We start from the raw sequence: 10503 nt of genomic DNA on the forward strand, positions 1-10503 counted from the left end.
AGATGGCCATTTTTATCAGTTGCTTTGCTAAGGTCACGAAAATTCAGCCTTAAATAAATCATATGTAGAGAGGTTTTATGAAAGACTTCATAAAAGCAAACTTTTTCAACATCTAAAATAAATAATCTTTGTTTTTCTTGTCATGAAAATGAGGTAATTCCTAGGGATTGAAAATTGAACTTGAAATTTTCAAATCTAATTTTCTCAAAAACGGCTGCATTTTAGATTTTATTGAAAATTGAAATTAAGTTACCCAACCCAGGGTAATGAAATACACTATGTCCCAATTTAGGTTCTGACACAAAAGTCAAAGCACCTTCGAACGCACTGTGTATAATTCTTTGTACGTGAAGAAAGTCGATAAAAAAATCAGCATGTGACGTCCTAAAAATGAGGGAGATGATAGGAGAAGTTGGAAAGAAAACCCCATTTTTATGACGTCACACGCTGATTTTTTGAGTGACTTTTTTCACGTACTAATTCTTTCTTTGTAGGAGCTTTTCAACGAGAAAAACTGCCACTAAACAAGAATGATTTTGATACAGGTGCTGGGATTTGGATAAACTGTGCCCCAAGAGGTAATGAACTGTTTACAAAAAAACAAGGATGACAACATCCATAATTAATTAAAATTATGGATAGACATCTGGAAAAAATGATCTTTAGAGTATGTAATAAAAAACTTAAATAAAATAAATAACGAAACCTTTAAAATATGTATACTGGTCTTTTGATGCAAAAAGCTCGTAAGAAAAACGTGAAAGTATAGGAATCAATCTAGCACCCCAACCAATAGCAAGTGTTTAAAACTTGGTGAAAATATGTAGATTGTTGACTTAATTGATCCCCAAAAACTCTAGCCGTTTATCTTGAACAGGAGTTAAGAAAATTACGAAAACTAGGAATTGATCTAGCACCCCAACCAATAAGCATATCCCAATAAAACTTGATGTAAATATGTAGAGTGTAAACTTATTTAATCCCTGAAAATTTCAGTTGTCCATCCAAAAAAAGAGTCGAGAAAATTATGAAAACGTAAAAATCTAGGAATCGATCTAGCACCCTAATTAACAGACAGATGGACAAAACAATGTATAGATTAGATGAGCATATGCCACAGGAATCTTCACTAAAATTTTCTGCTGTCTTCCGTATGTAGGAGCCGAGAAAATCACGTTTCTCTCAATTTCTCTCTTACGGACAGACTGACATTTGGTAATATAGAGTAGCTTCCCTACTAAATATAAAATGGGGGGAGAAGGGCAAAGCTCTTTTAGAACTAGGTTATTTAGTTATATACATCATCTTTAACCATTTTTTTATCTTTAAAGAAATTGAAGAAGAAATGGATTTCTCTTGTAAGCTTGTCAGTGCTTCTATGCTCTATGGAAATGTAAGTATACACATATTTAGCTGTAGACAGGTAGCTGGAGAAAGTGTCAGCTTTGTGACGTCATAAAAATAAGCGATTATCCATCCCTTTTATAGGTGTTTTTTTCCCACTTCTCCTCTCATCTCCCAAATTTTTATGACGTCACATGACTGATTTTTGAGACACTTTATTTAATTTTTCGTGTGTTTAGACAAAAGTTTTTTTTTTACATAGTTAAGATTAGGTTATATTCGGTACAGGGTAGCACCGTATGGTTAGGAAATAGGCATGGAAAAAATTTAACACCTTCCTTTTTTCAATTTATTTTTTTTTTAAATGGGATGAACTGTCATAACTTTTAATTGAGAGTTGAGACTTAATGTAATGACCAATTAAATATATTTACGCTAGCGGATTTGCCCCTAGCCTCTAGAGGTTTGCCCCAAAAGGAATAAAATTGGGTACCTACTTAAAAAAATAGGCACCTATTTTTTAAAAAAATGGGGAAATTTTTTTTTTTGGGAGGGGGGGGGTTGTCCCACCCCCCTCCCAAAAAAATAGCTTAAAACCACCACAGGTCAAGAAAACATATTCCCTGAAGAGTAGAATCCAATCAGTTTAGTGGTTACCAAGATCTTAAGCTTCAGACGGACGGACAAACGGACAGACATCAAGCTACTTTTTATTAAAGATTGCTACGCTGCTGATATTATAATTACCCCTGTAAATAATGTTCTTTCCCCCATATTTATTATTCCAAAATGCCAAGAATTAATTTTGAAAAAAATAATTTTCTTTCCAATATTTTTATTCCTTTTTCTTCTTGGACGTCGTTTCATGTCTAATGAGAGAGATTAGTGTTTAAATATTTTAAGGCTTATTCTTAATTTTATTTTGAATATGATAATAGGAACATTCTCTCACTAAATGAGATAAATATATTTATAATATTACGCCATTATACCATGATGAAATATTTACACTTGTTTTATATTCTAGGTTGGACAAATAACATTCAATGCTATGATTGCTTTAACAAGATATCTTTTTGTAAGGTTATATTTCTCTTTATAAATTACTAGGGCCTTCGCTCTTAGAGGCCTCTTGGGGCGCTGAAGGAGGAAAAGTTGAATTTAATAACCCATTTCTTATTTAACAAGAAAGATTAAAAAAATTTGAAAGGATTTTTTTTTTTTTGGGGGGGGGGGGAGTCGACCACCAACCCTTTCCATTTCTAATTTCAATTATAGATAAAACATTGTTAGCGAAATCCTTCGGTACACACACAGACAAACAGACAGACAGACATTCAGACATCCAGTTACTTTTATATTTAAATGGCCTTTTTTTTATAATTTTAGAGGAACATTGGAGAGACGCGTTCAGATTTTGTTGAACAAGAAAGGATCTATTGCACAGTAAGTATATTCCTCACCCGCGACCATGGCTCAACACGTAGCGCATCCGCTCGTCGTTAAAGACGTTAACAATGGTTCCTACTGCTACTATGTCGTGTGCACGACATATATAGTTAGGCTAGGGGGAATGCCATGGCCCATAAACAGGTGCAACTCATTACCATGCACAATTGGGACTTTGCAGACAAAGGTCATGCAATCAAGGGGTTGGTTGTCTGTTGGATGTTACTTAACCTTACATTAGTTAGAGTGTCGCATTCCATTACAAGCGGATGATGCTCTGGATTCTATAGATGATCACTTCTTAAAAATCGAAAGAGAAGTTTTTAAAATTATTTAGTACAGAAGCTATTCTGTAATTCACTTTGGCTGTCCGTCCGTCAGTCAGATTTAAGGTTTCGTGATTTTAATTGTTTTTTTATACTCTCTCTCTCTTTCTTAACCTGTTAATGACAACTGAAAATCTGCTATATAACTCACTTTGTCCGTTTGTCCATTCCATGGTTTTTGTGCTTCGCTATGGTGTTAACATCCATCTTTTTCTTTAAATCCATCATTCCCTTTAAATTTTAAAAATTCCAACAACAATTTAATAGACAAAGCCCAAATTGTGTCAAAAATGATCCATGTGACGTTATAAAATGAGAAGATGAGAGGAGAAGTGGGAAAGAAAACCCGTAAAAAAATTGATAAACCCTCATTTTTATTATTTCACATTATTTGGCACAATTTTAACACAATTTTGGCTTTGTCAATTTAACAAGAAGATGATTAAAGTCCCTCCACAGATTATGACGTCATACGACAGAATAGCCAATGAGAGGCCAGTATACACTGTTATTGACCAATGGTAAAATTTATGCTGTCCTCTCATTGGTTATTCTATCGTAAGACGTCATAATCTGTGAAGGAAATGTAATAACAATGTCGTCTACAATGATTTTTTGACATCGCTGTTTATGAATCTTGTAAATATTTTAGGATTGTCTTGATGGTGGAGCTGATGTTAATCATACTGTTCTTCTTGGCTCTACTTACTGAAGGAGACGAAAACAATTTTAGCATTCTTTACTATGGTTGGTTTGATATAGGGTTTGGCCGGACACTTTTTTTAGCCGGATACCGGATATCCAACTAATTTATAATGTCCGCAAATCACTGGATATATAGCCGGATAACCAGATATCCGGATAGATTTAATATCCGGTAACCGGCAGGATACTGAAAATGGCCGGATATCCAGCCAAACCCTAAATTGATACAAGTGGGACTTCTCTATATTTTTGGTCTGTTCTTCCGTCCAATAATAGTTTATATAGGCATTAGCCTGTCCCGGATTTTAAAAATTTTGTTAAAATTTTTGCCCCCAGCCATAATATAGTTGATTTATGCAAAATATTGACCCATGCAAAATATTTTTTCTGTAATGCAAAAATTGCGATGGTACAAGCACTGCAAAGTTTTTAAAATTTGCAAAAAAGACCTGTTTTTATAGCTCTTGTACCATCTCAATTTTAAAGTTTTTTACAAAATTTCAATTCTAGTGTGTCTATATAAACCTGAAATTTACCAAAAAAAAAGGGGGCAGTCTCAATTCTAACATATAATGGAAGAAGGTGTAGCAAGTAATTTTCCAAAGTAAAAATTGCCAGATTTCATACATAAATAATGGGGTTGGGCTGGAAACGATAGATACAGATATCCGGCTGATTCATAATTCTGGATATCAAGTATTTAGGGTTATATTGACACACTAGAATTGAAATTTCGTAAAAATCTTTAAAATTGAGATGGTACAAACTTTTTAAAATCAGCAAAAAGACCGTTTTTAAAGCTTTTGTTTCATCTCAATTTTAAAGATTTTTATGAAATTTCAATTCTAGTGTGTCAATATAAACCTAAATACTTAATATCCAGAATTATAGATCAGACGGATATCTGTATCCATCCAATCCGGCCTAACCCTATTATTTGTGTATGAAATCTGGCAATTTTTACTTTGAAAGATTACTTGCTACACCTTTGTCCTTCATATGTTAGAATTGAGACTGCCCCCATTTTTTTGGGTAAATTTCGGGTTTATTTTGACACACTAGAATTGAAATTTTTTAAAAATCTTTAAAATTGAGATGGTACAAGAGCTTTAAAAACAGGTCTTTTTGTAAATTTTAAAAATTTTGCAGTGCTTGTACCATTGCAATTTTTGCATTACAGAAAAAATATTTTGCATGGGTCATTATTTTGCATAAATCAACCATATTATGGCTGGGGGCAAAAATTTTAACAAAATTTTTCTAAAACGGGACAGGGTAATAGGCATGTTTTAATTGTCCTATCGATTCTAAAATTTGCCAAATGATTCCCGAAACAGTCAGGTATAAAAAAAGATCATGAATGTTTAAATTTTTTCCAAAAAATTGTATGCTCATTTTATGCATGGTATGATTCATAATACAATTAGACATCAACAAATAAGCGAAGCATCTGTAGATGTTGCTCTTATGCTCAGTTTTTTTTCAATAAAGTTCATTCAATAAGAATATTAAAATTCAATAATACTTGATTAGGTTTCGACCTCTATTGAAACAGCGTAAAGTGCCTAAAAAAATGACGTCATACAATAAAATGACCAATAATAGGCCAATATACATTGTAATTGACCAATGGTAAAATTTATACTGGCCCCTCATTGGTCATTTTATTGTCATTTATTTGTCGGCACTTTTTTTTTGTTTATACATTTTTCTGTCGAATTGTTTATCAAATGTGATTTCAAAGTCCAAAAAGCACAAATAAAAACTCACAATAAGTTTAGAAAATAGTAAAAAAATCGATGTAGGTAATCGATTTTATTTGGGGAGGGGGGTAATCTTTATATGATAGAGAAAGGGAGGTTCAAGATTTTTTTTTTTTTTTTGGGGGGGGGGGGGGGAGGAATTAAAAATCCAAAAAAGTTCATTAATTTGGCTTGGTAAATTGGCGCACGAATTGTTTTTGATCGCCTCACTTAGTTTTAAGAGGTTTTGGATTCTTTTTATTTGACACCTTACTTACTTGGCTGCATTGAGGGTGGGGGGGGGGGGGTTGAAGCCTCCTGTCCCAGGGATGGATAGTTCAGTATCTCGTAGAAAATTTGAATAAATTTCACCATTGGTCAATTACAGTGTATGCTGGCCTCTCATTGGCTATTCTATCGTATGACGTCATAATCTGTGGAGGGACTTTAATCATCTTCTTTGATTTATTTAGCTTGTATGCGGAAAGAGTATAAACAGGACATCTTTGATTTAAACCCTTTCTACGCGTAAGTTTTGTTCTTGTTAAAAGATAAGTTTTTCTATAATTAGGGTTGGTCCGTCCGTCAGTACGTCCGTAATGTTTAGCTTTTTTCGTTGATTTAAAAAGGTTAGAAAAGTCCTATCGATTTCATACTTTGAGTGCTAATTCTTATAACAGATAGGTACGACTTAAAAAGCGCACCAACTCTAATCGTTACCAGAAAGTCCGTACGTCCATTTAAAACAAGCTGATTTTTCTACTTTTTGTATGTTAAAATTATCCTATTCATCTGATTTTTTAAATACTGATTTCTATTACAACAAGGTACAATGTTATGAGCGAAGCATCTCTATAATCAAGTCCTAAAAACGCAAGTATGTCCTTAAATAGTATTGTGTATTTAATTGTGTATTAAATCAAATTTATACTTACAATTTTTGTATAGACTTAATATTAAGATTATTCAGTTCTGACATTCTACAAGTGTTAATGTTTGTTTGTCCTTCCATTTCGGAGCTTCGCTTTTATGGATGTTGCCATAATTAAATAATATAAACAATCTAAATTTTAAAATATATTTTTATTAATATTTTTTTGTTATTTTTAATGTTTTTTTATTCATGGGGAGCATTGAAAATGCAATCAATCTTAACAATTTTTTCTCGTATTCATTCAAATCCGGTGGATAGGAACCGGTTCTCATCCATACAAAAAAACTATGTCTAGCATTGTCTTATATCCAGCTTTCTACAAATATAGAAATGTACAATCATAAGATTAAAACCAGTTTTTTAGCCGGTGCCTTCGGCATCTCGGGGCTAAAAAAACTAGTTTTAATCTCATAATTGTACTTTCTGGTACTACGTCAAACACTAGATACGTCAAACAGTAGATGCGACAAACGCTAGGCAGACAAACAGTAGATGCGACAAATGCTAGACAGACAAACAGTAGATACGTCAAACGCTAGACAGACAAACAATAGATGCGTCAAACACTAGACTACGACAAACAGTAGAATTTTCTATATTACTATCATTGGAGGGATCTAAAGGGATAAGATAATGGCCAAAAAATCTATGTGCATCCCCTATAGCGTAAAAATAGTGGTTGAAACGTTGAACACTTTGAACTTATTAAACCAACCAATCAAAATTCATTGAAGTACAAAAAGTTGGTTAGCCAACGAATAAGAAAACTTTCTTCTAAAACTTTCGACCCACTCCGATCAGTTCAGCGGTTAGCAAGATCGTTTGGTATAGACAAACAACCATTTTTTTACTCTTTTATAAGGATTAATTCTAGCGTTTGTTGCATCTATTGTTTGTCCCCTTTAGAAAAAATCTAGCGTTTGTCATATTCTAGTGTTTGTCGTATTCTAGCGTTTGTCGTATCTAGTGTATGTCGTGTCTAGGGTTTGTCTGTCTACTGTTTGTCTGTCTAGCGTTTGCCGCATCTACTGTTTGACGTATCTAGGGTTTGACGTAGTACCGTACTTTCTATATCCGCGGAAAGCCGTTTATGATACGATGCGAGAAATAACTATTATTTGATTTAATTAAAAAACTCTTCCCACAAAATTGAGTTCTCTCTTTTATGAAGCTTAGTGTCTCAGGATTGTTTTAGACTATTTTCTAAATTTTAAAAGGTTTTAATCAATTTTCTCGTATTCATTCGAATCCGGTGGATAGGAACCGGTTCTCATCCATACGAAAAAAACTATTTTTAGCATTGTATTATCCAGCTTTCTACGAATATAAAAATGTACAATCATAAGATTAAAACCAGTATCGTAAATATCTATACGATACGAGTAATAACTATTCTGTTACCCTCCCCCCTCACCGTATACAGAGCCCCTAGATGGTAGAAGCGCAGCCGCGCTAGTTATGAGTATATTTAGGTTGATTGTGTGTTTTGGACATGGGACAACTGTCATCTGCTATATGAAGTAAGTCAAATAATTAAACCAGTTGAGTGCATAGGATTTTTACTAGGGTTGGGCCGAATACTTTTTTGGTCGGATACTGGAATTGGATACCGGATATCCGGCTAATGTCCAATGCCGGATATCAAGTATTGGCCGGATATCTAGCCAACTTTCGATATCTGGATATCTTAAAAATTAAAATATCCAGTAAATAGCCGAATATCCAGCCAAACCGGATATCCGGCACAACCCTAGTTTTGACACCCACCTAAAATCGAGGGGAGTGTAAAGGGGCGTATTATTTTAAGTTAAGGGGGCATAAGCTTAGGATATTTTGATATTAATTGCTGAAATATATCTTTTGTTCTAGAGGTTAGAGTAAAACACTAGAGGGAGAAAGGGTTAAATAACTGTATCTCCCCATCACAATCGTCTTGTTCAACCTTTCTATTGGGTCATTGAAGATCAATCAATAGTGTCGCTTATATAAACACAACCAAGTAGCAGAAAATAATTTAGAAGCAGACGAAAGAGGTCTTTGAAAAAGAAAGGGAGGTAGTTGTCTGTATATACATCTATACTATAGATCTGTTTTTTAGAGAAATACTAAAAGAAAATAAATACATACTATGAACATCCAGATTTATTAAGACATTATGTAAGAAAAAATGTCAAAGCTATCTGCTGCTGTATAACTTATTTTGTCCATTTTACCGCCCAAGTTTTTTTTGTGCTTCGCTACTTCTGGATGATCTTTGTTTTTCCTTTTTTAAACCAAGGTTCTTAATTTGAATATCAAATTTACTTTTTTAGAATCTTCTTTTTCCTGAAGAAATCAACTGAGGAAAATTCCGCAATCAGAGGTACCTATGTTTCCCTTTAAATAATTGTGACGTTTTTAGTAGCGAAGCTACTCTATCATTTGAATTTGTCCGTCTGTCTGCTCTTCCGTTTGAAACGTTTTTTGGGAAACGTGATTTTCTCGGTTCCCATAAAAGATAGAAGGATGAAACTTTTTGTCAACAATCCCATCAATATGGTGCATAATTAAGTATAAAACATCCGTAGCGGGCGAGCTGCTTTTAAGCAGCTTTTTAGCCGCTTTTATTTTTCACAACTGATTTTCTCGATTGCTTTTGAATATAGAGGGCTGAAACTTCTTGTCATCATTCCCATCAATATGGAGCATAATTAAGTATAAAATATCCTTAGTGTTTTAGCCGCTTTTACTTTTTACAACATATTTTCTCGGATCCTACAAAAGATACACGGCTTTAACTTCTTACCAATATTCTTTTTATTATGCACAATAATTAGATATAAAAAATCTATGGTTGACTGACTGCTTTTAAGCAGCGTTTAGGCTGCTTTTCTTTTTACAACTTTCAAACACATAATCTTATTTTTTAAGGTTTCGTGATTTTACGTTTTTGCATATTATCTCTCTTTCTTTTCTTTGTTATGATAAAAGATGCTCTTTAACTTACTTTGTCCGTTTGTCTGTTTAACAATAGATTTTGTGCTTCGCTATCTATGGATGTTGTCATCCTTGTTTTGATCCTAATTAATTTTAAAGATGTGTTCAAAATATATATATTTTTACTTGGATGTTGCACCAGGTTTTCATGTACTCTGATAAAGTGATGCAGGCAGCTGGCTAAAACAACGATACCCCTCATCCAACCCCTTTACCACGTTCCCTCCATTCTACTAGATGAACTATCTGATCAATAAATGAGGTCCATATTAGCAATCTAAATTGACGACAAATTTACCTCTGTCAATATATCTCTACGTATATCCTACATCCACACTGAGTGTAGCTGGACAAAGTATCTAAAAAATGAGCCCTATGATGTCATAAGAATGAGGGAGTCGTCAGTAGAAGTGGGAAAGAAAACCCCTAAAAAGAGATGGATAATCCCCAATTTTTATGACGTCGCAAGGCTGATTTTTTGAGACGCTTTGTCCAGCTACTCCATTGTTTTTAATTAGAAAGAGAAAAGCCAGTTATCAAGAGGAGAAACCTGGTTCCAGCAAGAATTGGTAATCCTTATACTAAAGTAGCAGGATGTTTGTTTGTCTGTGTGTTTGTGTGTCTGTATGTCTGTGTGTTTGTACCGAAGGATCTCGCTAACCGCTGAACCGATTGAGTTCTCCTTAACAGGGTAGCATCGCATAGGTCCTGGGAAGGTTTATAACTATTTTGGGAAAGGGTACCAGCACCACCCAAAGAGAAATCACCCCTAGATTCAACTTTCCCCTCCTCAAGTGCCCCTAGATGCCTCTAGGGGGGAAGCCGCTAATTATAAATTATAAATATCTAACTACTTGATATCTATATTTAATCATCCTATATAAAAGTAACAGGGTCTGCGTTTGTACTGAAGGATCTCGCTAACCACTGAACCAAAATATTTTATGCTACAATGTGTAATTATTTTAGGGGAGGATATTTTTACCTAGAGGAATCTCCCCTAGAAATAATTACCATCCTCAAAAGT

General features: G+C 33.9%; 1 protein-coding gene across 1 annotated transcript; it reads left to right on the forward strand.

Annotated features, from left to right (window-relative positions):
- Positions 1–1345: 1345 nt before the first annotated feature.
- LOC145325618 (uncharacterized) lies at positions 1346–8882 on the forward strand. Its single transcript, XM_080168580.1, has 7 exons — positions 1346–1393; positions 2372–2427; positions 2734–2790; positions 3772–3866; positions 6040–6094; positions 7973–8020; positions 8813–8882. The coding sequence occupies exons 1-7, from the start codon at positions 1346–1348 to the stop codon at positions 8880–8882; spliced, it is 429 nt and encodes a 142-aa protein (XP_080024706.1).
- The last annotated feature ends 1621 nt before the right edge of the window (positions 8883–10503 follow it).

The sequence above is a fragment of the Acartia tonsa genome, chromosome 8 (assembly GCF_053477335.1).
Source record: "Acartia tonsa isolate MP-2025a chromosome 8, ASM5347733v1, whole genome shotgun sequence".
Classification (NCBI taxonomy): Eukaryota; Metazoa; Arthropoda; class Copepoda; order Calanoida; family Acartiidae; genus Acartia; species Acartia tonsa.